Below are 27,999 nucleotides of genomic sequence, written 5' to 3' on the forward strand. Positions count from 1 at the left end.
GCGAGGCCGCCGCCGCCCCCGCGCCGGTCAGCGCCGTGCGCGCTCCTGCCCGGCTCTGCGCGCCCCCGCCGCCGTCCCCGCCGTGCGCGCGCCGCCGCGTCGACCAAGGGGAGGCGCAGGGAGGCGGGGCCAGAGACCCCAGGACCCGGCTCCACGCGTGGCCATTGCGGCCGAGCTCCAGTCCCACACCAACCCCCTCCCCCAAAGTCCACGAGAGTGTATCCCAGGAAATGACAGAGGGACGTATGGCCAAACCTTATTCCACCAGGTCACCATCCATAAAACAGGTTGGGTGTTTGAGAACGAAAAAAAACCACACAAACTTGGAAAAATGAAAAAGAAAAAAATCTAAAAGTGGAAAAAGGCAAAAGTGCTTGAGTTTGGGGTGCCTCCCAGCATTCCTAATCAGCCTGCATGGTTAAAAAAGAAAGAAAAGGAAAAACAGAGCCATCAACAGGGCCTTTTCAACAGCCGCCCCCCCCCCTTGACTAACAGTCTGGAGGATGTCACCCCCTTGTCACGGCATGAAAAAAAAAGTGAAAGTGTTAGTCGCTCAGTAGTGGCCCACTATTTGCTACCCCGTGGACTGCAACCCACCAGGCTCCCCTGTCCATGGGGTTCTCCAGGCAAGAATACTGGAGTGGGTAGCCATATCCTCCTCCAGGGGATCTTCCCGACCCAGTATAGAGGTTCATAAACGAGGCACAAAGACCAGGTCAGACTGCAGTCCAGTAGAGCTGCAACTTCTTAACCTGAGGAATGTGGTTAGGCTTGGGGTTTTAGGGAAATCATTTTTAAGATTTTTTATGAAGTAAGCCCCAAAGGTGATGCGAGTTTTACTGCACTAGAAAACGTAAACCAGAAGGCAACGGCACCCCACTCCAGTACTCTTGCCTAGAAAATCCCATGGACTGAGGAGCCTGGTAGGTTGCAGTCCATGGAGTCGCTAAGAGTCAGACACGACTGAGCGACTTCACTTTCACTTTTCACTTCCACGCTTTGGAGAAGAAACGGGCAACCCACTCCAGGGTTCTTGCCTGGAGAGTCCCAGGGACAGGGGAACCTGGTTGGCTGCCGTCTATGGGGTCACACAGGGTCGGACACAACTGAAGCGACTTAGCAGCAGCAGCAGCAGCATGTTTGTTAACTACCTAAATATATATATCCATTTAGTAAACAGGGTAATATAGATATGTGTGTACATACATGCATGCACCTGGACTCATAAAATTTTGTCAAGCTTTTCAGGAACCAGGTTTTTTGTTGTTAATTTTTTATTTACCCTGTTGATGTCTTCCTTAATGACTTAAATACAATATTGATGGGGCTTAGTATTATAGAATTTCACTTTTAACGTGATTACTAACCACCCATGACTTAGAGATGGCAAGGCGGTTTAAGGGCGACTTGCTAGGTTTTTTTGACCACTTGTTCAGATATTTATTAAGCCCTTTCTTGGGGCAGTACGTTGACAAGAGACATTTGCTTTCTCCTTGAGGATTTGAATGGAAGCATATACGTGACAGAAGCGCAATAAATGAATTTGGAGCTTAGATGTGACGTTGAATAATATGCAGGGTTAAGGATCCAAGCTCTGGGAGTTAGAGGTCGTGGGTTCAAGTCCTTATTTCACCACAGAAAGCTCATGACCCTGTCAAGTTCTTCTGTCTCTCTGTGCGCCTCGTTTCCTCATCTACAAAATGGGAATATTATCTAGTGTTTACCCTGGAGTTTGATTGCAAAGAAAAATAGAAATAAATGCATTTAAAGTACATAGCTCATTTCTTCCCAGTAGTAAACATTACAGTAGACATAAACTTTCATTATTATTGTTTACTTTTTATTGCAAACCTAAGATGCTGTTCAAATAGTGAAAGATACAGTGCTTTCAGGAGGCTTATGCATTGGTGACTAAGGTAGCTGAATATTTTTGTTGGGGTTTTTCCAAATTTTTCTAGTTCTCCTTTTTGTTTCTATAAATGACCTTAAGGAAAGTATTATTATGCAGTCTGTATAACAGCAGGGTACTTCCTAAAATAGCAATTCTCAGAATGTGATCTGTGGACTCCTGAAAGTCTCCAAGATCCTTTCCGGGGATCTGCAATATCAAAACTACTTTCAAAATAATATGAGAACACTAGATGTCTTCACTATTTTTTTTAACATTTTCAAAATTGAAGTATAGTTCATTTATAAGGTTGTCTTAGTTTCAGGTATATGGTAAAGTGATTCTGTTATATATGTATACCTGAATATATATATATATATATATATGTTCTTTTTCAGACTCTTTTCCATTATAGGTTATTATAAGATATTGAATGTGCTATGCAGTAGATCCTTGTTGGTTATCTATTTTATGTATGTGCTCAGTTGCTCAGTCATGTCTGACTCTTTTGCTATCCCACGGAGTATAGCTGGCCAGGCTCCTCTGTCCATTGGATTTTCCAGGCAAGAATACTGGAATGGGATGCCATTTCCGCCTCCATTTTATGTATAGTAGTTTGTTAATCCCAATTTCCTAATTTATGCCTCCACTGCTATCCCGTTTGATAACCAGAAGTTTGTTCTCTATGTCTGTGAGTCTATTTCTGTGTTTTTTTTAATTTTACATCAGAGTATAGCTGGCAACCCACTCCAGTATTCTTGCCTGGAAAATCCCATGGACAGAGGAGCCTGGCAGGCTACAGTACACGGGGTGGCAAAGAGTCGGACACGACTAAGAGACTTCACTTCACTTCACATAGTTGATTAACAATATTGTGTTAGTTCAGGTATACAGCAAAGTGATTCAGTTATACATATATATGTATCTATTCTTTTTCAAATTATTTTCCCATGTAGATTGTTACATAATATTGCTAGCAGAATTAATAGCAGAGTTCCCTGTGCTATACAGCAGGTCCTTGCTGGCTATCCATTTTAAATATAGCAGTGTGTACATGTCAATTTCAAACTCCCTAACTATCTCTTGCTGTCACCCTTCCTCCTACCGTAAGTTCCTTCTCTAAGTCTGTGAGTTTATTTCTGCTTTGTAAATAAGTTCATTTATATCATTTTTTAAGACTCCACATCTAAGTGATATATATTTGTCTTTTTCTGACTTAGTTCACTTAATATGATAATCTCTAGGTCTATCCATGTCACTGGAAATGGCATTATTTTATTCTTTTTAATGGCTAAGTAATATTCCATATATTCCACATATACGTATATGTGTGTGTGTGTATCCCATCATCTTTGTCCATTCCTCTATTGATAGACATTTATGTTGCTTCTCTATCTAGCTGTCTTCACTGTTTAGACATTTGCTCTGATGGCACAAAAGGAGTGGTAGGTAAAACTGATGATACGTAGCATGAACCCAGGCAGTGGTACAAAGCTGAGCTGTCCGTCATCGTGCTCCTCACCATCATGCACATGCAGTAAAAACAAACATGCAAACGAAAAGCACCACTGAGGATTGGAGCAGCTCTCCTTTTTGGGATGCGATGGTAAGTGCACAGGAGCACTCTAGGGATGGGGATTGTCTGGAACCAAAGCTCTGGGGCCATGATTTGCAGTTCGGAACACTAAGCTGCTTTTTTTCATTGAACACCATTTTTTTTTTTTCATTTGCCAAGGTTAGACAGTTTATTCAACAAAAATCAATTCTACTCAAATTAAGCAAAGTTCTCATTGCCTTTCTGCAACTTCCACAATTGTCACTACTCTAGTTAACATACAAGTTATGCGTTCGGAATTTAACATCTCAAACGCTGTCCCCTGGAACAGCGTGATCATAATTTGCAGTAAAGTTTTAATTAATATTACTTCATTTGGTCCCCTAAATATCCCAGATTCACGTCCTCCTGTATTCTCTTTAAATTGCTGATTTGGTTCATGGTTATGATTGTGCTAGCCAAGTAGCTGATAATGTATACATCCACTTCTATTTGACTTTAAATAGTTTAGAACTGATCAGACCTTGACAGTTTCAAGGACCAGTTGTTTCCTGGTTCTAGGGGGACAATCTGAAATGCTAAATATTTTAAGAGAGTAACTGAGGGCAGCTTCTTGAGTCAGCTTACTTTTAGTTATCCAACTACTGAACCAGAGTGAAGTGAAGTGAAAGTCGCTCAGTCATGTCCAACTCTTTGTGACCCCATGGACTACACAGTCCATGGCTGAACACCATTTTTACTTGAAGGAAGACCTGACAGACAAGCCATCATTCCACAGGCTTGAGGATTTGGCAGGCATTTTCTCTAAAATGAGTGAAATGAACCTGTCACTGCAAGGAAAATAACTAACAGTATTTGTTGCCAATGACAAAATTCAGGCTTTCAAGTGAAAATTCAAACTTTGGGAAAACCTGTATCTGCCGCTATGAGTTTGACAGCCTCCCAATACTTGAAGATTTTTCTGATGAAATCATTGGTGATGTTGACAGCCATTATTATTTTTGCACTGTAGACTGATAGACCGATTGTGGCACAATAAGAAATGTATATTTGGCCTTTTCCCTGGTTCTTGACAGAGATTCTAAGACCTTTGAAATTTCTCAAATAATAGGGGTGATAAAGCATCTTTTTTTTTGAATATTTGGCCTTTGTTCTGGTTCTTGACACAAATATCTTAAATTCTTTGAAATTTCCTGGTTGACTGTTGTTCAGTCGCTAAGTCATGTCCAACTCTTTGCTACCCCATGCACTACAGTATGCCAGGCTCCCTTGTCCTTCATTATCTCCTGAAGTTTGCTCAGATTCATGTCCATTGAGTCGGTGATATTATTTAACTACCTCATCTTCTGCTGCCCTCTTCCCCTTTTGCCTTCAGTCTTTCCCAGCATCAGGGTCTTTTCCAGTGATTTGGCTCTTCAGATCAAGTGGCCAAAGTATTGGAGCTTCAGCTTCAGCATCAGTCCTTCCAATGAATATTCAGGGTTGATTTCCTTTAGGATTGACTGCAGTGTTCTTCAGAGAAGGCAATGGCACCCCACTCCAGTACTCTTGCCTGGAAAATCCCATGGATGGAGGAGCCTAGTGGGTTACAGTCCATGGGGTCGCTAAGAGTCGGACACGACTGAGCGACTTCACTTTCACTGTTCACTTTCATGCATTGGAGAAGGAAATGGCAACCCACTCCAGTGTTCTTGCCTGGAGAATCCCAGGGACGGGGGAGCCTGGCGGGCTGCCATCTATGGGGTTGCACAGAGTCAGACATGACTGAAATGACTTAACAGCAGCAGCAGCAGCAGCAGCAGCAATGGGAGCAGCTTTGTTAAACCTGTGGAGTCTGATGGTAACTCTGGGTGGCGTCATAATAGAATTGTAGAACATTCCATTGGGGTCTGGAGAATCTAAGAGTTGGTGGTTGGAAAACACGCCAAGGCTGATGAATTGTAATGTAAGAGTACAAAAAGTCATTGATAGGAACTTGAGTTCTATGTTGTACCAAACTTTAAGAAACTACCACTTGCTGAATTGGGGTGTAGTATTAAAGAAAAACACCAAAAAATATCTGAAAAGATGATTGAACTACTTTCTCCTTTTCTACTTATTTGCATGAGGAAGGATTTTCTTCTTATTCTTTGGCCAAAATAACATTGCAACAGGTTGACTGCAGAAGTGTAGGAATCCAGTTGTCTTCTACTGAGCACTATGTTAAAGAGATTTGCAAAAAGGAGAAACCTATATGCAGGCCAGGAAGCAACAGTTAGAACTGAACATGGAACAACAGACTGGTTCCAAATAGGAAAAGGAGTATATCAAGGCTGTATATTGTCACCCTGCTTATTTAACTTATATGCAGAGTACATCATGAGAAACGCTGAGCTGGAAGAAGCACAGGCTGGAATCAAGATTGCCAGGAGAAATATCAATAACCTCAGATATGCAGATAACACCACCCTTATGGCAGAAAGTGAAGAGGAACTAAAAAGCCTCTTGATGAAAGTGAAAGAGGAGAGTGAAAAAGTTGGCTTAAATACTCAACATTAAGAAAACGAAGATCATGGTATCTGGTCCCATCACTTCATGGGAAATAGATGGGAAAACAGTGGAAACAGTGGCTGACTTTACTTTTTGGAGCTCCAAAATCACTGCAGATGGTGACTGCAGCCATGAAATTAAAAGATGCTTACTCCTTGGAAGGAAAGTTATGACCAGCCTAGATAGCATATTCAAAAGCAGAGACACTACTTTGCCAACAAAATTCCGTCTCAAGGCTATGGTTTTTCCAGTAGTCATGTATGGATGTGAAAGTTGGACTGTGAAGAAAGCTGAGTGCTGAAGAATTGATGCTTTTGAACTGTGGTGTTGGAGAATACTCTTGAGAGTCCCTTGGACTGCAAGGAGATCCAACCAGTCCATTCTAAAGGAGATTGGTCCTGGGTGTTCTTTGGAAGGAATGATGCTAAAGCTGAAACTCCAGTACTTTGGCCACCTCATGTGAAGAGTTGACTCACTGGAAAAGACTGTGATGCTGGGAGGGATTGGGGGCAGAAGGAGAAGGGGACGACAGAGGATGAGATGGCTGGATGGCATCACCGGGCATGAATTTGAGTGAACTCCAAGAGTTGGTGATAGACAGGGAGGCCTGGCGTGCTGCAATTCATGGGGTTGCAAAGAGTTGGACACAACTGAGCGACCGAACTGAAACAATGCTAAAGTTTTCTTTTGGAAAATGCAGTTATTTTTCCTTAAAAAATATGTTATTATGGTAACATACAATGCTAATAACATTATTTTCAAGTCAATTAATAAGAAAATGTTTTAAATCTGTCAGTTTCAATTACTAATATTGTCTGCATGTATGCATGTGTGTGAAGTTCCTTCAGCCATGTCCAACTCTGTGCGACCCTATGGAGCCTGCCAGGCTCCTCTGTCCTTGGGATTCTCTAGGCAAGAATACTGGAGTGGTTTGCCATTTCCTTTACAGTTCAGGTTGACAAAAGCTCTTTGTGTTTCTTGATCATTTTAGGAGTACAAAATTATCCTTGGACCAAAATGTTTGAGAACTGCCGTTCTAAAAGAAACCCTCATTCTTAAAAGAAAAGTATACCAGATCCTCTTACCCTCCACAGTCGTCAAGGGTGCATCTTTAAAGTGAAGGCTGGAGGATTGACGAAGTTAACCGCTGGCCAAAACCTATTTCTATCTGAACCAAACTAGTGGAATAATCAAATAGATACATTTAGAGAAAACCAGATGCCTCTTACAGGGGGTATGGGTTATATGGAGAGCCATCATCCTGTAAGAGTAGGAATTTGCCAGTTCCTCTAAGCATTCTGTGGTATTGAGATTTCATAAATTTCTCTCCAGTTCTTCATTTTTGGTAGGCATGTACGGACTTGGAGTTCTTCAGTGCTGGGTGCCAGAAGTTGACATTGTTTTCTTTCTTGCCTCTTTCCCACTCCTAACTATGCCACAGAGAGGCCCCTGCCTTCCCCATGTTAGCCAGGGCAGGAGACAGTTCTCACATTACTGCCCTCCTCTTTCTGACCTCAGTATATACAGTGGACACTAGCCCCTAATGGACACCAGCCCCTCACGGGCTTCCTTAGAGTTTCTTTAAAATAAAGTGGGTTTGGGGCTTCCCTGGTGGCTCAGTGGTAAAGAATCCGCCTGCCAATGCAGGAGATACAGGAGATGTGTGTTCTATCCCTGGGTGGGGAAGACTCCTTGGAGGAAGAAATGGCAACCCACTCCAGTATTCTTACCTGGGAAATCCCATGGACAGAGGAGCTGGTGGGCTACAGTCCACAGGGTCACAAAGACTTGGACACAACTGAATGACTGAACACGTACCATGAACACAACCGGAAGCCTTTTTAAAAGGATGCCTAAACGGGTTGACACGGACTCAGGACCTAGATGTATACCTTCTGAGAAGTATGGTGGTGTCAGATATCACAGCAGGGTAATTGTAACTGCAATAATTCTGTGGCTGTCTCACAGTAGAAAACTGAGTCACTCCATGAACTGGTCAGCGGACTTCCCAAAAAGAAAATTACTCAGATGAGAAGAGAAGGAATAAATGTGTAGTTCCAGCCCTGTTTTACTTCCAGTGAAGCAATTGCTTTCTCTGTAGTGTTCCTATGCCTCAGTGCTCCCATGGTATCATGATGGGTAATACAAACACAGACTCCTGCAGAGGAGCACCGCTCCATGGTATTAAAATATGGCCTTGGGATGGAAAGAAATGAGCTTGTGACATCTGACTAATAGGGAGATGAAGCGCTATGCGAATTATTCATAGTGGGTCATAAAATGGAAAGGCTAGGATGCCCACGGAGCAGGGCAGCCAGCAGTGCTCAGGGGCTGTTTGCATTCTGCTTCTCGAAATGACAAATTCTAGTCATCTGAGCCTTCTCGAAACTTCCCATCCACTAGGGCTGGTTAAATTAGTGCATGCATGATGTTTTTACACATGTGGGTGGCTGTGCATAGATCTCACGGATGCTAGCAGCTATGATGGAGCCAGACCGGGGCACAGATCACTTGAGACATTCCATGTGGTTTCCAGGGAGTCCTGTGTTATCTGTTTATTTTTGGTATAAGATTTGTCTTTGTCTGTACTTTCACAGAATCAATATAACAATACCTTTGTGTTGTCTGTACTTTTACAGAATCAATGTAACAATACCTTTGTGTGTCCTGAATCCAAAATGGGCTGTGAATGAGCTACTGAGTAAACAAAGGAAATCATCTACTTAAAAATTTTTTTAATTTAATTTATGTATTAGTTTTTGGGGGGATAGGGGTTTCCCTGATGGCTCAGATGGTAAAGAATCTCCCTGCAATGTGGGAGACCCAGATTCAATCCCTGGGTCAGGAATATCCCCTGGAGGAGGGAATGGCTTCCCATTTCAGTATTTCTTGCCTAGAGAATCCCATAGATGGAGGAACCTGGTGGGCTGGAGTCCATGGGGTTGCAAAGAGTCGGACATGACTGAAATGACTTCAGTTCAGTCTCTCAGTTGTGTCCGACTCTTTGCGACCCCGTGAATCGCAGCACGCCAGGCCTTCCTGTCCATCACCAACTCCCAGAGTCCACCCAAACCCATGTCCATCGAGTCGGGGATGCCATCCAACCATCTCATCTGTTGTCGTCCCCTTCTCCTCCTGCCCTCAATCTTTCCCAGAATCAGGGTCTTTTGCAAAGAGTCAGCTCTTCACATCAGGTGGCCAAAGTATTGGAGTTTCAGCTTCAACATCAGTCCTTCCAATGAACACCCAGGACTGATCTCCTTTAGAATGGACTGGTTGGATCTCCTTGCAGTCCAAGGGACTCTCAAGAGTCTTCTCCAACACCACAGTTCAAAAGTGCCAATTCTTCAGTGCTCAGCTTTCTTTATAGTCCAACTCTCACATCCATACATGACTACTGGAAAGACCACAGCCTTGACCAGACAGACCTTTGTTGACAGAATAATGTCTCTGCTTTTTAATATGCTGTCTAGGTTAGTCATAACTTTCCTTCCTAGGAGTAAGTGTCTTTTAATTTCATAGCTGCAGTCACCGTCTGCAGTGATTTTGCAGATGACTTAGCACACACTTATTTTTTTGGGTGCACTTGCAGGCTTTCTCTAGTTTTGGTGAGCAGGGGCGGTTCTCTAGTGGCTGTGGGTGGGGTTTTCATTGTGGTGGCTTTTCTTGTTGCAGAGCACAGGCTGTAGGGCATGGGGGCTCACTTGCTGCTTGGCATGTGAAATTTTACCGGACCATGAACTGAATCTGTGTCCCCTATATTGCAAGGCAGATTCTTAACTACTAGACCACCAAGGAAGTCTCAGAAATCATCCACTTTTGTTTGAACTGAGGTTCTTAATCTGTGGCCCCTGAACCCATAGGAAGAGCATCTCAAACTCAGAGGGCAGCAGAGGCCTCTGAGAAGTGGGTTTTCAGTGTCAAGTCCCGTGTGCCACACCTGGCAATCCTGATTCTCAGGGTCCAGAACAGGGCCCATGAACCTGCATTTTTCATGCATACCCTGGGTGTTTCTGAAGCATATGGTCTGGGGGCTGCATTCAGAAGAATCCTCTCCTGAGGGTGGGTGGATGTCGTGGTGAGGGTTCATGAAAAAGGACTATAGCATAGAAAACAAATCGTGGTTACCAAAGGGGAAAGGGTGGGGATAAACTGGGAATTTGAAATTAACAGATACAAAGTACTGTATAGAAAAGAGATAAACAAGGTCCTACTGTATAGCACGGGGAACCATATTCAATATCCAGTGATAAATCACAATGGGAAAAAAATGAATAAGAATATATCTATATATATGTATAACTGAGTCACTTTGTTGCATACCTGAAGCACTGTAAATCAACTATACTTCAATTAAAAAATAAAATAAAACAGACACACACACACACACACACACACACACAAGGTAAATGGATAACAAATTGTGCTAGGTCCACATAGGGGAATGGTGGTGGTTTAGTCACCAAGTTGTGTCCGACTCTGCATCCCCGTGGACTGTATACTGCCAGACTCTTCTGCCATGAGATTTCCCAGGCAAGAATACTGGCGTGGGTCGCCATTTCCTTATCGCAACACAAAGGAATACTGTTCAGCAGTAAAAAGGAATGAACCCCTGATACACCCAACAAGGATGATGCTAAACAGAAGAAGAAAGATGCAAATCGCATGTCAAGTATGATTCCATTTATGTGAAATTCTAGATTAGGTAGAACTAAGCTACAGTGACTGACAGATCAGTGGTTTCCCAGGGCTTGGACTTGGTGTGCGGACCAACTGCAAAGTCAAATGAGGAAAATTTTGGGGGTGATGAAAATGTTTCAGATTCTGATTTTAATGCTGGCTATTTGGGTGTGTTTAGTTGCTCAAAATTCCTGGAAGGATACATTTAATATGGGTGCATTTTATTATATGTAAATTTTAACTGGATAAAGACAAAGGGTGGAAAATACCACATGCCTGAACTTCTGAAATGCTCTGAAAACTGGGCATCAACATGTGTCTGTGCGTTTTTCAGAGACGAGAATGCACAGCATCCCTCACATACCAAGAGACATCTGTGTCCCTTTAGGAGTTACAATCCCTGATGGCACATGGTCCCTATGAAAGTAATGATTGTAACATCTTATGGTGAACCCAAATGAAGTTTTTGGCCAACTCAATAAAGCACAAGATGCTCGTTTCCAACTATATCCCTGGCCCCTCCATTTGCATCCTCAGCAGGCCTATAACCAGCCCATCAACTGACCGCCCTCCCTCCAAGCCCACATCCCAGTCTCAGTCGGGGCTGCCACTCTGCTCTCCACTGAAGACCTCACTCCCTGAAGGCCTCTCAGCTCCTTCCTTTCCTTCAGCCTCCAAACACACCTAACTCCCGTCAGTTCTGCAGTTCAGATGTCTGAATGCGCCAGCTCCTCTCCATCCCTGGTAACACTCTCACGGGCGTGGTCCTCACTATTCTTCACCTGAAGATGACGCCACCTTCAGATCCCAATATCCTGCCTTGTAACTGTGAGAATGTCCTGATTCTTACATAATACATCCCACTCCTGATCGGCACAGCAGGCTCTTCAAGTGCAGCGGCAGCCTTCCATGCCAACCTGGTTGTTAACCAGTGTGCTCCTCTGCCTTCTCACTTCCTTTCCTTCAAGAGGAGGCCAGATTCCACCATCAGATGATGCCCAGCAAGTGGTGGGCAGCTACATTTGCAAATGGAGAGAGTAAGCAGATAAAAATGACATTACTTGTTGACCACTCTCTCTACAAGTCTGCAGACTGATAACCTTCATTGAACCCTTCATTCTGCTTCCCCATCATCTTTTATATTAAAGATTTTATTTTCTATTTTTAATTTAATATTTATTTATTTATTATTCTTGGCTGTGCTGGGTCTTTGCTGCTGGAAACAGGCTTTCTCTAGTTGCAGTGAGTAGGGTCTACTCTTTGTTGTGATGCATGGGCTTTTCACTGCGGTGGCTTCTCTGGTTGGAGAGCACAGGCTCTAGGCATGTGGGCTCCAGGAGTTGCAGCATGCAGGCTCAGTAGTTATGGCCCCTGGGCTCTAGAGTGCAGGCTCAATTGTTGTGGCACAGAGGCTTATTTGCTCCAAGGCATGTTGGATCTTCCTGAACCAGGGACCAAACCCGTGTCTCCTGCAGTGGCAAATTCATATCCACTGTACTTCCAGGGAAGTCCCTCCCCATCATCTTCGACACAGTCCCGACGACCTCTCCAAAGATGCCATGGCTCTCTCTCCTCCCACTCTAGCTATCAGCCTTGCTTCTGTCCCCAACCGTTGAGAGCACCAAACTTCACTTTTCTCTGATGCTTTCTCACCTTCGTACCTTTTACACTGCCCTTACCTGCCTGCTCTGCTCCACAAACTCCACTTGTCTTTTAAACCCGTGTCAAAGCCAGCTCCACTGTACAACCTACCCTATTTTGGGTTTTGTCCAAGAGCAATTTCCAATCAATTATTTACTCTGTTTCTAACGTAGCATTTTATATGTGTGTGTGCATGTTACATGTGTATGTTAGGTTTAATTAATTAATTCTCTGAAATTTATTTTCAATGATAGTCTGAAAAAGGGAATTTTTTCCCAGATGGATAGCCAGTTGCCCTAGCCACCGTTTATTGAGTAGTTCATTATTTTTACACTGACTTGAAATACCACCTTGACTCTTCGTTAAACTGGTCTGGGACTTCCCTGGCAGTCCAGAGGTTAAGATTCTGCACTGCCAATGTTGGGGGTGGTGCAGATTTGATCTCTGGTCAGGGAACTAAGATCCCACAAATTGGGAAAAAATATTTGTAACATATATAATAAACATTTTTTTAAAGCTGATCTGCTTCGATGCTCTCTTTCCATTGATCTATTTGCCTGTTCATGGATCATTAACAAAATGACTACTATAACATAATTACTATTGCTTTATAGTACGTTTTCACATTAACAAAGTATAGTTCTTTTTAAAAGAAATTTCTTGCATATTCCTGAATATTTTCTTTCCCAATTTAATTTCAAGAATCAGTATTAAGATTCTATGAAAAGTAATTTTAGAAATTTAATAAGAATTGTGCTGACTTTATAGATTAATTTGCAAGCAGTTGGACCTTTAACAACATTGAATGTTGTCAAGGATCATGATGTACCTTTTTATTTATTCACATATTCTTTTATATCCTTCAGTAAAGTTCTGTACATTTATTTTCTCATATACTCCATATTTATTTTTTCATTTAGTTCTCAGTATTTTACAGATATTTAAGCTAGTCACATTTTCTAATAAATATTTTTCTGTTTGTTTCCACATAAGTCTAAGAAACAAACACATTTTCTTTCTAAGGAAAGAAAATTATTCCTGAAAATAGTTTTCTTTAACTCTGGCTGTTTCAGTAAACTCTTATTAATTCTGATAATTTGCCAATTGATTCTTTTGGATTGGGGGAGGTAGATAATCACATCATTTTAAAAAATATGAGAGGTTCCATTTTTTGCTTCAATTTCATTATTTTATTACTGGGTTTCCATGATGGCTCAGAAGTAAAGAATCCAGCTGCAATGCAGGAGACACAAGAGACACAGGTTTGATCCCTGAGTGGGGAAGATCCCCTGGAAGAGGAAATGGCGATCCACTCCAATATCTTGCCTAGGAAATCCCACGGACAGAGAAGCTTCGTGGGCTATAATCTGTGGGGTCACGAACAGTTGGACACAACTGAGCACACATGCATTTATTATTATTTTTGGATTGTACTGAACTGGCTAAAAATCTCTCTCTTTCTGTCAGTTGGTTTGGACTGTCATAACAGAAGATCACAGACTGGGTGGCTTAAACAACGGAAATTAATTTTCTCCCAGTTTGGAGACTGGAAGTCTGAGATCAAGGTTCCAGCAAGGTTGTTTCTGACAAGACATTTCTCCTCTGCTTGCAGACAGGGCCTTCGTGCTGCGTCCTTTCCCAGCCTTTTCTCTGTGAGCACATAGCAGGGGAGGCGACAGCACGCTGGCGTTCTTTCTTCTTTTAAAGAGCACCAGTCCTATTGGCTTAGGGCTCCATCCGTGTACCTCACTTAACCTTAGTTAGCTCCTAAAAGTTGGGCTGTGAAGAAGGCTGAGCGCTGAAGAACTGATGCTTTTGAACTGTGGTGTTGGAGAAGACTCTTGACAGTCCCTCGGACTGCAAGGAGATCCAACCAGTCCATTCTAAGGGAGAGCAGCCCTGGGATTTCTTTGGAAAGAATGATGCTAAAGCTGAAACTCCAGTACTTTGGCCACCTCATGCGAAGAGTTGCCTCATTGGAAAAGACTCTGATGCTGGGAGGGATTGGGGGCAGGAGGAGAAGAGGACGACCGAGGATGAGATGGCTGGATGGCATCACGGACTCGATGGACGTGAGTCTGAGTGAACTCCGGGAGTTGGTGATGGACAGGGAGGCCTGGCATGCTGCGACTCATGGGGTCGCAAAGAGTCAGACACGACTGAGCGACTGAACTGAACTGAACTGAAGTTCCTTAAAAGCTGTTTTCAAATTAAGTCAACTTGAGGGGTCAAGGCTTGAACACAATTCAGTCTACACCAATGTTTTGAATAATATCAATGCAGAATTTTTCTCAGTTTTTCCTTTTCCCATTTCTGAATTATTATTAAAAATAATTTTTTATCCTGAATATGAGAAACAATGAATTCAAAATAGGCAAAGGAAACAAATTTGATACAAGTCAGTTATCCTGTAGGTTTATTTGAAAAATGTATGTTTGTGCATAGAGCACCCAGTTGACTGGTAGACACAGACCAGATGTTTGAAAAGTTATTGTTGACTGATGCTTTATAGAACTTTGCTTTTATAGAATTTATAGAACACAAATCTTTGCTATTTGTGTGTGTTTTGTGTCTATAATGTCCATAAGCAGTTGTATTCAATATGATACAGATAAGAGGTTTATGTTCAAAAAGCAATCATTCATTTTTTTTCTTTCATTCAGTAGACTTGCTGTTCAACTGTATTTTAATACAAAAGACATCTTCTCTCTGTGGTGTTTAAAGACCTTGGTTATTCTCCTTGAACCAAAGTGGTAAATACTGTAATAAATAGAAATCTATATTTCTTATTGGATCAAAAAAGTAGGCAAATATTATGGCTATAGTTTATAATTCCACTTTGTTACGAATTAGAATTTTTTTGACAAAATATCACATTTTAAGTCATAAATAAATAGTTCATGCTGAGCAACTTCCACCAAAACTTACTCTCCGAATTCTTAAAAGCAAAAGTTAAAGATATGCATGGTGAAAAAAATCCTAAAGCTATTTCGTATCTGCCATGTATATTACACTTTTCGCAAGCTCGCTGATTTCATTCTTCTTCTATCTCATATCCAACCTCAAGGAGGCTCTTTTTAGAAAAATATAACACATCGACTAAAATCCCACACTTTTAGTGACATGTACCTTGAGTCCAAATCCCTGGTTTGCATCCTTGATGGCTTAGTGATCTTGGCAAGTTCCTTACTCTCTCCCAGCCTCAATTTCTCCATTCATAAAGTTAGGAAAGAGACACATTCTTAATGGGTTTCCTGCAAGATTGTGTAAAATAACCTATATGATATCCCAAATGAAAGCTCAGTAGAGGAAGTAATTTTGCTATTATTATTAAACACTGTCATAATTTCTTTAATACTGATGTAATTTTAAATACTTTACTTGTTCATAGAAACGAATCTGGAGAAACCTTAAGAAGTCTAATTTCCAATCATACTTAATTTTTGAAAAACCCTAATTGAACTTCTGCGTTACTTGTAAAGTTATACCCAGGACTACAAATTTTGTTCACAGATGCACCAAAGACTATAAAACATCCTTTGTTAATGGTGGAAAATAAACATCTTCTTACAAAATAAGACTTCATCATTCAAAAGTTTATAGATTTATGCCCAGTGCTTTGATTTTTAAAAAAGAGAAAAAGCCTTTTTTTTTTTTTGAGTCAGAAATGTTTCTCAAACCACTATAGAATAGCAATTATGACTCTCCACTTTTTATTTTTATTGCTGGCTTGAAAAGATGACTCTACAATGCCTACATACACCAGGAAGATATTATTCTACAAATAAGGGCCCAGCATGACATTTATGAGAAAGCCAGTCCTCCTGCACAAAGCTGATTTGTGCTCAGCCCATGCGCTCCAGGGCATTGCAAATAAAGGTACCTTCTCCACCCGGCTGGTCAGACAGAGGGTGAAGGGTTGTCTTTGCCGGTGGAATTTCAGGAAATGCTCAGCTCCTGTCCCAGCAGAACACATCTGTGGCCAGCAACAAGAATCTGGACTTTGAAGATGAAATGTCTTGCCCAGTTCCCATCCATCTTGGCCATCTATTGCTTCTGCCTTCTACAAATTCCTTCCTCAGGTAAGGGGACCCCTTCCAGGAGACCCCAGCTGGTCTGAGCTCTAAGGAAGACTGGGACAGACCTTGATCCTTCAAGGCACTTCTGGAAGGAGTCTAGCTTGATCTCCTCACCCACCCTTTAGAAATGGCTTCCATTAGAGAGGAGGGACAACGCTAGATGTCACTGCCTTTTACCTAAGGAGGTTACTTTCCCATGTGGAACCGCCTTTAAACAGCTCTTGCCCTGGGGCTGGCCCCAGGATGTGCCACTGAAACTGTGAGGAATATGAGCCAGGGGGCAACTCCAGCGTGTTAGTCATGTGTGGTCTTAGAACTCTGAAGACATGAGAGCAGAGATGGTAATACTGAGCTTACAGTCCCAAAGACTGAAGACTGGGGGACAGCTGGAGAGGGGCAGTACACACAGGAAGAAGGAGTCTTTTCATAGTCTTTTCTCTGGATTGGACAGGAGTGTTGGGAGGGGTGGTGGAGGGGAAGTAGGGTGGGGGCAGCGTCCCAAGAAGCGCCTGTCTTCCAAGGCTTGGGCGCTGTCCGAGGTGCTGACGGGACTCGGGAGGTCGCGTCAACAACTGAGAATCAGTGTGTTTGTAGGGAACAAGGGTTAGGCATGGGGTTCGCAGTCAAAATTTCTTACTCATCTCCAGGTAACTCGCTATATGATACAGGAAGCAGTAGAAGCTCCTGTTGGAAACACAGTTATTTAAAAATTTTTGATTTTTCCATTAGAATTTTGGTTTAAGGAGTAGAATATCTGTGAAAATATATTCAACCAGAAAATACATTTCAAATGGCATATTTGTTTTTCTGTGTTCTGCGGTGTAATCACAAAGGTTGGGTGTTGCAAGGCACCATGAAATTCGTCTAGTTTAGCCTCTCAGAAGAGCAGGGATCACCTCTATGGTTTCCCTATTTGATTACTTTCAGGGATACTCAGCTCACTACCAGACCAAGTCAGCCAGTATCTGCCTCCCCTGGTTTCCAAAAGCATCTTATTAATATTACAATGTCTTATTACCTTTTATTTATCTGCTTACATATTTATATCCACCTCCCTCTTTTTATAATTTAATTTTCTGTTCCCTGAGGATGGGGTCCTTATGATCTTTATCATCGTATTGTTAACACAGAAATTCTTAATAAATCCTTAGGGGATTATTTTGAATTACTTTGCATTTTTTAATACCTCCAGTCATCAAAAACTTTTTTACATCAATCTGCAATATGATCACATGTACTTTCTAACCATTAGCCTTAGTTCTGCCCTTGGGGGATATACAGAATAAGACTAATATTTCTTATGACAGTTCTCAAAATAGTTGAAGGCAGTTAACACACACTTCATAATTTTTCTCTTGATGAAAGAAACCTATGCTCAATTCCATCAGCTCACTACATATCCTATCATTTCAGGTAAGACTTCAGGTACCTTTCAAGGTTGGAACAGTATTATTTGCATACAGTATTATTTTCTTGGCTTATAGCGAGACTGCAGAGAGCAAAATATCACTGAATATTAAAAAAAATACTACTCTTGAGCTAGATATTCCCTGTTTCAGATTTTAAAAATCTGAATTGGGCGTCTCATATTTATCCCATTTAATTTCATTTTGTTAGTTTTGATCTATCCTGCAGCTGATTCTTTCAGTTGCAGTGTTAACTATTTTTTCAAGTGTTGCATTGTATGCAAATGAGATGAAGACTTCATTTAGGTCAGGTAAAAATTGACAGGCAGAGGGTTCAGGTACATGCCAGTAGCAACTTTCTTCATAATCCTATCCTTGAAGTGTCTGATGAGGCAGAGAGACAAATGGCCATATTTCTTTAAAGTTCTAAGACTAACCCTGTTGCACATACTTATTTTTTTTTAAACAATGACTGCATTTTATTAATGTAATTAGGAGAAAGATAAAAAACAAAGTAGGAATGTATTGTAGTGGTAAATACAAGGTTTTGAGGAGGTTGCTTTTTAAATTAATTTTTATTGGAGTATAGCTGATTTGCAATGTTGTGTTAGTTTCTGCTGTACAGCAAAGTGAATCAGCTTTATGTATACATATATCTCCTCTTATTGACATATCCTGTCCTATACATTCCATCTAAATACAAATTGAGCTATTACCTAGGAGTTTTTTCTCTTCTTTCCTGACTTGCTAACTCTTGGTAAATATGAAAAACCATGCAATTTTAAGTTAATTTTGGCACAAGCCTGAGATTTGCTAGTGGTAGGTAGAAGTGTGTTTTCTTTGTCAGTCCTTTTAACACCATCATATTAATAGAATCACTGTATGTTTTCCATGGAAAAGATTTAAAAGTTAATGCTACTACCTCTGTTTTCCTAATGGAGATTTTTATGATTTCTCACAATAGGATTTCCTCAACCTTTCGCTGATGCTTCAGATGGCCTGGATATTGTGAAGTTTGAGGTACACCATTGTTCAGTAATGTGAGATTTTTATTTAGTCTTAACCTTGAAAATATCATGTGGACAATGTTCGCTCAAAACTATTTTCAGATCAAACTATTTTCAGATCAGATTCTTGGCTACAGCAGAAACTCCCTGTTGTCATTTTCATGGCCTCGTTTAAATTATCTTAGGAGTTGTGTTGAAATTCATGGTTGCTGTGGGAGAAGATAAAGGTTCATAAAGGAAACAATTTTAGAATTTAATTTTAATTCTATTGCTTAAGGAATTTGTACTTATCTTTGATTTGTTTTCCTCATTTTTTTTTAGCGGATGGCATATTGGGCAAGTCTTTCTAGACAACCTAAGGTAAAAAAAATTGATGCACGTAAGATAAATCTTATATTTATAACAGTGCACCTGTTTATGCTGTAATCAATATCTGTAAATAAGCACTCTTTTGCAACCTACAGAATTCTGTGTGTATGTATTGTGTGTATAAAAATATTGTTTTAGGAAATAACAAGTGAATCTCCTAAGTAGAAATGACCATAAAATATTGGTAGTTCATCTGCATTCTTACAATTATCATAGTCACATATACATATCATATACATAATCACATGCTGAGCTGCGCTTAGTTGCTCAGTCGTGTCCTACTTTGTGACCCCATGGACTCTAGCCCACCAGGCTCCTCTGTCCATGGGATTCTCTAGGCAAGAATACCAGAGTGGGTTGCCATGCCCTCCTCCAGGGGAATCATTCCAACCCAGGGATCAAACTCAGGTCTCCCACATTGCAGGCAGATTTTTTACCGTCTAAGCCACCAAGGAAGCCAAAGAATACTGGAGTGGGTAGCCTATCCCTCCTCCTGGGGATCTTCCCGACCCAGGAATTGAACCAGGGTCTCCTGCATTGCAGGTGGATTCTTCACCAGCTGAGCTACCTGGGAAGCTCACATAATCACATATATACATATAATTGCATACTATGTGGGGATACAGTACTGATCCAAATGAACAGAATTACTTGCTTTCATGGAACTTATATTCTAGTTGGGGAAACAGTCTATAATATAGATAACTAAAATTTTTTTAAAAAGCATTTTTTCTCTAAAAAGAAAAGAATAAAGCAAGGAAAGTACATATGATCTTGAGAGCTGGCATTCATCACCTAGAAAATCATCTTCAAAAAATGTTTTTGACTTGGAAAGTAATGGTATAAAGTTGATAAACATGGTAACAAAAATATTGTTTACCTGATATGTGTCCAGAACATGCACACACACACACACACACACACACACACACACATATACACCACACATACACAACACACACACACTTCTTGAACAGATGCTCACAAAGAGACCAGGAGTTGTTAAAGTAGTAGGCTGGTTTAGAAATGGCGATGGTAAGGAAGTAGAGAGTTAGTGTCCACTGAGCCTCTGCTGTTAATGGTTTAGGTTCATTTGTGTGTGTGTGTCCATATGCATGTGTGTGCGTGTACACGCATACCACACAGAGAAAGAGAGAATTACGTAAGTACTGGTTACTGAAGAAAGTCTCCACAAAGTTTGTAGGAAGATCTACTCACAGCAACAAAATCAAAGTGTTCCTGACAACTTTCGTTCCTGTCTTGATTGAAGTTTGAACTGATTCAACAATGTTTATAAATGAGATGCGATCAGTCAGTATTATAAATGAGATGAGACCAATAGTAACCAGATATTTGCAAGATCATCCACAGTACATCTTCGAGTAGGATATGCTGCCAGGACAGCTTTTCCTGCACTGTCATTCATGCAGACAGAACAAAATGATGCTCTAACAAGGATTTGGAAATTAAAAGCTGGATTTTCTGGAAAAAAAAAAAAAAGTGAAGATTCATGTAGAGAGATTTTAGGGGGGGAAATTGGGCTATATGAACCAACCCTCAAAACACTGAATTCTAGCATATGCCCAGGAGCAAATTAAAAGTTGCAACCATTATTTTATCCCACCTCTTAGTCAGATGGCTATCTGGGAATTGATGAGGGTATTGCTTCAACGCATTATAGAGTATGTTTTCCCTGAAGATCGAGAGGGTAAAATAAGATTAAGTTTTAAAGTAATGTTATTGCTGGCAAATTTCCTTTTTGCAAGATTCCACATCCACTACAGCCTTATTAAGGTGGTAAAATGATTTCCTTTTAGACTGCCAATTTATTTCATAATATTCAGTTAAGTCAAGAAGGTGCCTGCTGAAATTTCTACTGGAAACCTGCCCTAGTAAAATTCTATGTGACATCCTCACTATTCTCTTTTCAGGATAATCAAGACATATACAAAAGGGTGAGTACTACCAGCCCAGTAACAAATTATGCAATTACTACACTTTTGGCAAGTGACACTTAGAATTAAAATCAATCTTTTTTTCCCTTCTTATTTAGTTTTTATTTCACTACTCCAGAACTCGGGAGCCGACGCATCCAGTTAAAACAGGGGTCAGTATTTTATCATAATCATCTTTCTGTAAAAGTCACTTTCCTCTGCCTGCCTTTGTCCCTTCTCATTTAATATAGGCAGATAGGGACTTCCCTGGTGGTCTTGTGGCTAAGACTTCGCCTATCAATGTAGGGGGTGCAGGTTCGATCCCTGGTCAGGGAACTATGATCCCACCTGCCTTGGGGCCAAAAAACCCAAAACAGAAGCAATATTGTAACAAATTCAATAAAGACTTTAAAAAATGGTTCACATCAAAAAAATCTTTAGTATATTCAGATAAATAGAAAAACAGGGGGCTTACAGACACTCTTGGTGCTTTTTTCCAAGGACTACAAGGATCATCTCTCTCCCTCTCTGGGGAAGGGGCCAGGGAGGTTGACAGATCTGAAAAGCTAGAGAACTCATTACAGAAAAGGAAAAATTAGTGAGAAGTCACTTTTTATTATGCACTTAAACAGAGGGACAAGAAGAGCCTGGTAAAGACTGAACTCTATTTACATTGCTCATTATTACCTTTTCTTTTTAAATTTTGGAAAACTACTTTGTGAAGTGTAAAGTGCCATATTCCCAACAGTCATCCGCGGGCGTCTTTCATCGCTGTCACCGTGTAATATGTGCTGTGGGAATTAAAAGCATCACCTCTAATTTTCTTATTATAATTTTGAGTTATCCTCAGGGAGAGATGGTTGAATTTCTACAGGGTATGATTTGGAGAATATTGGGAAAATCATAGAATAGAATTTTTACTAGAATTTCAATCCAGTTATAGTGATTGAAATTATACTATTAGAAAGTTGCTTATTTATTTAATCAAGACTTTCCAAGTCTTCAGGAAGAACCTTAAAAACAAGCACACAAACAAACATACAAATACCAAGCCAAATGTTTTTTTCCTTAGAGGCAAAGACTCAAGAGTAGTACAGATTTAGTCATGGGGATCAGGTAAGGAGGGGGATATCGTCAAGGCAGGCCATGGGCCCTGCAAGTGCAGCAATGTCAGTGATGGAAGGAGGCTTCCCTGGCAGTCCAGTGGTTAGAACCTTGCCTTCCAGCGCAGGGGGTGCAAGTTCAATCCCTGGCTGGGGAGCTAAGATCTTACATGCCTCACAGCCAAAAAACCGAAGCATAAAACAGGAGCAATATTATAACAAATTCAATAAGGACTTTAAAAATTGTTCACATCAAAAAATCTTTAAAAAAGTAAAAATGGGTGGGAGAAGGTAAATTCCATGCCCGTGATGCAAGTTAACCTTTGTTGTTGCTGTTCAGTCACTAAGTCGTGTCTGACTCTTCTCTTTTGTGACCCCATGGTCTGTAGGCGCCTCTGTCCATGGGACTCCCCAGGCAAGGATACTGGAAGGGATTGCGATTTCCTTCTTCAGGGGATCTTCCCAACCCAGGGGTCAAACCCATGTCTCCTGCATTGACAGGTGGATTCTTTACCACTGTGCCACCAGGGAAACAAAAATTAAGTTTTACTCTGAGCCAAAATGCCTGGGGAGAATTCACAGGACTAGATAAGGTAGGGTGTGTATGTCTGAGTGTGTGCTGGGCACTCACAGATGAGACATTCAGGGAAATAACATGCGTTGGGTGGTGATGATGAATGGCACCTTTTAGCCTTGTCCCTTAGAGGAGGAGAGCACACCTGGTGAGCCAGAGAGGATCTTCACAGAGATGCTTCTGTGAGATAAAGTACTCCACACTGGGACAAATGCTTGGGGTTAATGCAGATGCAAGTCTGATTTCCCTTAAAGGAATATTTTTAAGTGATGTGTTGGAATGAAATGTGTGAGCCAGGCAAGCAATTCTTTATTGATATCATAAAACTTCAGGCTTAGGCTTGGAAACGGATCTTACTCTGAAAATTAAACCCATTTGTAAGAGGGTGAGCAGACAGGATTGCGCATAGCCCTGGGCTCCATCCTGGCACTATCTGACCCTCACCGCCTCTTTGCCAGTTTCCTCCTGTGCACCCTCTAATGCGTCTGGCAGCCAAGCTTGCTGATCGAAGGATGAAGACATTTTGGCGGCGCGTATGTACTTTTTCCTTCCACCATACTGTTAATACCGCTGAAAGTTCACTTCGCGGTGGTGAATGCCTTTCGTCGCCTTGGGTGGTGCTCGCTGGCACTTTCTCCTTGTACAGTCTTCACACGGTGGCTTCAGGGCTGGGGTCGGGGAGGGGCTGTGGTCCAGCTTTGTGACCATCTCCTCATCTGTGCTCTTCATCCTTTTCCATTTTAGTTTTTATGCCATTTTTTTCACTTTCCCTGCTCCTTCTTATTCTTCCTCATGACATAGACACCTGCCCTGGTCATACACACTGCTTCCCATGGTCCCACCTGCTCCTTTATTTTTATCTCAGAGCTTTGTTTCCTTTGTTTTTTAAAAAAAATATTTTCATTTATTTATATTTGGCCACTCTGAGTCTTTAGGTGCAACATCAGAGCTTTGTTCCTTAAAAAAATCTCTGATACTAACACAACGTTGTAAATCAGCTATGTACTAATATGAAATAAAAAATTAAATTTCAAAAATGAATCATTTTGATTAAAATTTAAGTTTAGCTATGACTGGTTTCAATAATGGTCTTCCCAGCTGGCACTAGCGGTAAAGAACCCACCTGCCAATGCACAAGACGCGAGAGACTTGGGTTTGATCCCTGGGTCAGGAAGATCCCCTGGAGAAGGGAATGGCAACCCACTCCAGTATTTTTCCCTGGAGAATCCCATGGACAGAGGAACCTGGTGGGCTATCGTCCACAGGGTCGCAAAGAGCCAGGCACGACTGAAGCGACTTAGCGTTGCATTGCGGTTTCAGTAATAGCTGAACCTGTTGAAAAGGTCCATCAAGGTTTTGTTGCATGAGACCAAAACAAAGAAACACAATTTTTGGACAATGTGAGTCCAAGTAAGGTGACCGACTCATTGCAGTTGGCCCAAGACATTCCTAGGTTTAGCTCTGAAAATGCCAAGACCCCAGAAAATTGCTCACTTCCTGAGAAGCCAATTGGTCACCCTGAGCACAGGCCGTCACAGTCTATCTGCTCAGATGCTGACAGCAGGCTTCCAGCTTGAGTCAGCCTCCACTACGGGCCAGATTTACTGGCACAGATGAGCTGAAAAAACTGAAATCGTTTATCCTTGAAAAATATGCCTAAGCCAGGAGTCAGTTTCAAGTGGAAGCTGTTGGGAAGAACAAGCAAGTTTAACATTGTCCTAGACCTTAAGGCAACTCAATCAAGCAAACATCCTCACCATCCAGAATATGAAATTGTAATTGTCTCCAAGGTTAGCTGTCTCCTCGAATGACGTTTTTGCATCTGACTTCTGGTTATCTTAGAATGGAACCAGGGAGGGGCCAGGTCACAGCACCACTGCAAGCCAGGGAGCAGGGGGTGAGTTTCCTATTAAATGAACCAGGTCCTCATTCCTTTACAGGATTCCAGGGCCACTGTAGTGGATTTTACCAAAAAGGTAGGTAAACCTTACGGTGAACGCCACCCCCAAAAAGAAAGATCTGCATCTCCTAGAGATGAGGGAATGCTTGCAGGCTCTTTGGACCACTTCTGCAAAGAACTGGCCTCACACTATGCTCTGGAATTCTCTGAGCATCTAATTTGGGGTTTCCCTGGGCTTGTCCTGGAGCAGAAAGAAACCAAGGAGCCGTGCCCCTGGATGGTACTATTTCATGTCAGTTCTTACAGGTGAGTCATGTGGGGCCATTTGCTCCTGGAGACTTGAGTTCTGGCTCAGGGGCCCACAGGCCAGTTGTGCAAATCTGGGGAGGGATCCTGCAGGTGTCACGAACCCCATGTATCAATGCCTGTGCTTCTCCTAGTTGACCATGAACCGTAAAAACCTGGGACCTTGTTAAAATGCAAATGGCTGGGCCCCAACCCCAGAGAATCAGTGGGCACCTGAGGTGTTGCATTTCTAACAAGTTTCCAGGTGTCGTTGATGCTTTGTGTCTGGGGACCACAGTTTGAAAACTACTGCCATAGACATCTTTGAAAGACCTTTGGCACAGCCTGATTGGGTAACAGTTTGTGTTTTTCTCTCTCAGGATTACACTGCCACCTTGGGAAGACCGTTTTTCCTTTTCAGGGTAAAGCATGTTTCTTCTGTTTTTCACCCTGATTCCGTTCTACCTCCCCAATTATGGAGTTATTACTGAATGAGCCCGGCCAGGGCCCCATGGGGAACTGGTGAATCACTGAGAGAACATTCTCACCCTTAGGGTGTGAGTCATCACTGGGAAAGGCGAAGGTCCAGCAGGGCACAGGCTGAGCACAGGAGGGCTCTGGGAGGAGCTCAGGGGTGGGAGGCAGGAGCTATGTTGATGGACAGATGCAGGGACCAACCATAGTTGGAGTCCATTTTCCCTAGCACAAAGGTCCAGAAAACTTGGCCCTCTCCCGGGAATAGAAGTCTACTGGTCCTTCTCCTGATGGGACTTGAAGCCTCTTGCAAAAGTCACATATGATGTTTTAGTTATTGATCTACCACTCACTAGCTGTTTCACCCCTTAGATCTTCAGTGTTTGCATCAGAAAAACGTGTGAGTCAGACTAAGCGTATGCTCCTCCTTCTTCATTCTGGGGTCACTGGTGCTAAGAATGCTCTGCAAAGGTCAAATATGGTCAAAACCACTGCACCTGACACTCCAGAGTTTACAGAGCACACTTCCACGTCCTTAGGAAACAAGCTCTTTAATGTGGCTCAATCGTACATTTCCAAACTTACTTAACCACAGAAATTCTTCCCACCTCCATGACACCCCAAGTACACCTTTTAAACCTGCATGCCCTGTTGGTGGTTGTTCTCTGGAAAGTGCTTGCAGAAACAGTTGGTCTGGGTCTGATGGTGTCTCTAGGGTGAGAAATCTCGTGATGAATGGTTTGGGGATGGTCCTGCCATATAAACAGAGGCTGCGGGATGGGGTGGTGGGGTGGGAGACAGTGTCAGGAATGCAGGAACAGCAGGGGTCCTGGGGCACTGTCCAGAGGACCCACAGACCCACTCCCAAGCTGAGTGCCCAAGGAAGCTGCTAATATCCCAGTTAGGGGAACAGAAACTTAGGGTAGTAGAGAAAGAATCTGGAACCAAGAATCAGATTCCAGGCAGTTTGGTCTCAGCACTATAAGTGGCTCCATTTTTTGTTTGTTTGTTTTTCAGCCAAGGAATGGAAGAAACCTTGACTTTGACACCTGGTAGGATTGTCCAAGGTCAGCCTCTCTGCAACTCTTCTCCAAATAAACGTTTTATGTCAGACATGGGGGAGTGAGAGGCAGCCAGAGGGGTGATAGTTCCAAAAAGCTGGGACCATGTGGAACCCCTAAGGACCTCTGCTCCCTCCCTTTCACGCTGTCAGCATCACAGAGGCCCCACTGCAGCCTGGCATTGTCCCAAAAAGGCAGTCTTTGCAGGTGCTCTGTCTCCAGCAGCCGCTGTGAGGAGACAGAGCTTTTGTGACTTCTCACTGGGCCCTTGTGATGAGGCAAATCCACATATCTGGCATGCTTGGTGGGGACGAGTTTTCTATAGTGGGAGCATCTCTGACTACAGCCAGGCCAGACTATTCCCTCCATTCAATTATGCTCGGAGACCCCGAGGTTAAATCTCAGGGGATTTCTCGGCTTCTGGCCTGTGATGGTGTTGGGGGAGTCTGCATGAAGGCAACTCTGGACCTTTTCTGTCTCCTACATGAAGTGGTTCCAGGAACATGAGGCTGCTGTCCTTCAGGGGTGCCCCAGCCTCCCACCTGGAGCACAGCCTGGACCAACCCGCAGTGACTGAGGCCCTGGCAGGCCAGAGTGTCTGAGAGCTCTGTCCAGATGCTGGGGAGCACGCTACCCCGGCTGCACAGGGGGAGGTGGTCCCTGAGGCCATCCCCCTCACACTGACCTAGTGGCCTGATCAGTTACAGCAATAACACATCTCATGAGTCCTGGTTCGGGGCCTTCATGCCATGTCAAGTGAGGCATTTTTAAATATGTTGTGTAATAACATGCCCCTCTGCTTCGTCTCCATTCTGATAATGATTCTATCGGACCTGTACATTTTTCCTTTTTCTTTTCAGAATTCAATGCCAAAGAGAATCTGAATCAGGCAATCGAGCAGTTATTTTGAACAAACGTCAAATTGCTTTCTGTGAGCACTATTTAAAGAGAATTCTCTTGCCTCTCTATTCACTAGAATATTCAATTATGTAAAAAATAAAGTAGCATTGACATGACATTTTCATTTCTTATTGGAGAGTGTTGGGGGAGGGATTGGATATATTTTTAAAGTGTATGTGTGTTAGTCGCTCACTTGTGTCCAACTCTTTGTGACCCCATGAACTGTAGCCAACCAGGCTCCTCTGCCCATGGGATTTTCCAGGCAAGAATGCTGGAGTGGGTTGCTATTTCCTTCTCCAGGGAAATTCTTCCCGACCCAGGAATCGAACTTGGGTCTCCTGCATTGCAGGCAGATTCTTTACTCTGAGCCACCGGGGAAGCTTTAAGGTACATGTGTTTAAAATGTGCTGGATTTGGTATTGTTTAGCATGTCTTGACGACCTTGTTATTCTTGAGAATTGAGAGCACAGGCTTGGGAGCATCTGATTGGCTTCAGATCCTGACTCCGCCTTTTAGTTGGAGGACTGTGGGTTGGTCACTTCCATGATAAAACGGGGCTGGTAATTACAGCATCTTCACATCATTTTTGTGATGACTGGGTAGATAGTCCATAT

At 42.2% G+C, this 27,999-nt stretch overlaps 1 protein-coding gene across 1 annotated transcript; it reads left to right on the forward strand.

The window, feature by feature from the left end:
* The first annotated feature begins 16,302 nt into the window (after positions 1–16,302).
* NMS (neuromedin S) lies at positions 16,303–26,480 on the forward strand. Its single transcript, XM_052647464.1, has 9 exons — positions 16,303–16,375; positions 18,743–18,798; positions 19,107–19,145; positions 21,086–21,109; positions 21,208–21,261; positions 23,224–23,298; positions 24,706–24,741; positions 25,331–25,372; positions 26,442–26,480. Exons 1-9 carry the CDS (start codon positions 16,303–16,305, stop codon positions 26,478–26,480), a joined length of 438 nt encoding a protein of 145 aa, XP_052503424.1.
* Positions 26,481–27,999: the final 1,519 nt, after the last annotated feature.

The sequence above is a fragment of the Budorcas taxicolor genome, chromosome 11, assembly GCF_023091745.1.
Source record: "Budorcas taxicolor isolate Tak-1 chromosome 11, Takin1.1, whole genome shotgun sequence".
Classification (NCBI taxonomy): Eukaryota; Metazoa; Chordata; class Mammalia; order Artiodactyla; family Bovidae; genus Budorcas; species Budorcas taxicolor.

Bases quoted from the DNA above. Each gene is read 5' to 3' on its own strand.
- NMS (XM_052647464.1), top strand. From the start codon at position 16,303: ATGAAATGTCTTGCCCAGTTCCCATCCATCTTGGCCATCTATTGCTTC. The intron at 18,799-19,106 runs GTACACCATTGT...ATTTTTTTTTAG, and splicing joins TGGATATTGTGAAGTTTGAG to CGGATGGCATATTGGGCAAG. The intron at 21,262-23,223 runs GTCAGTATTTTA...CCTCTTTGCCAG, and splicing joins CGCATCCAGTTAAAACAGGG to TTTCCTCCTGTGCACCCTCT.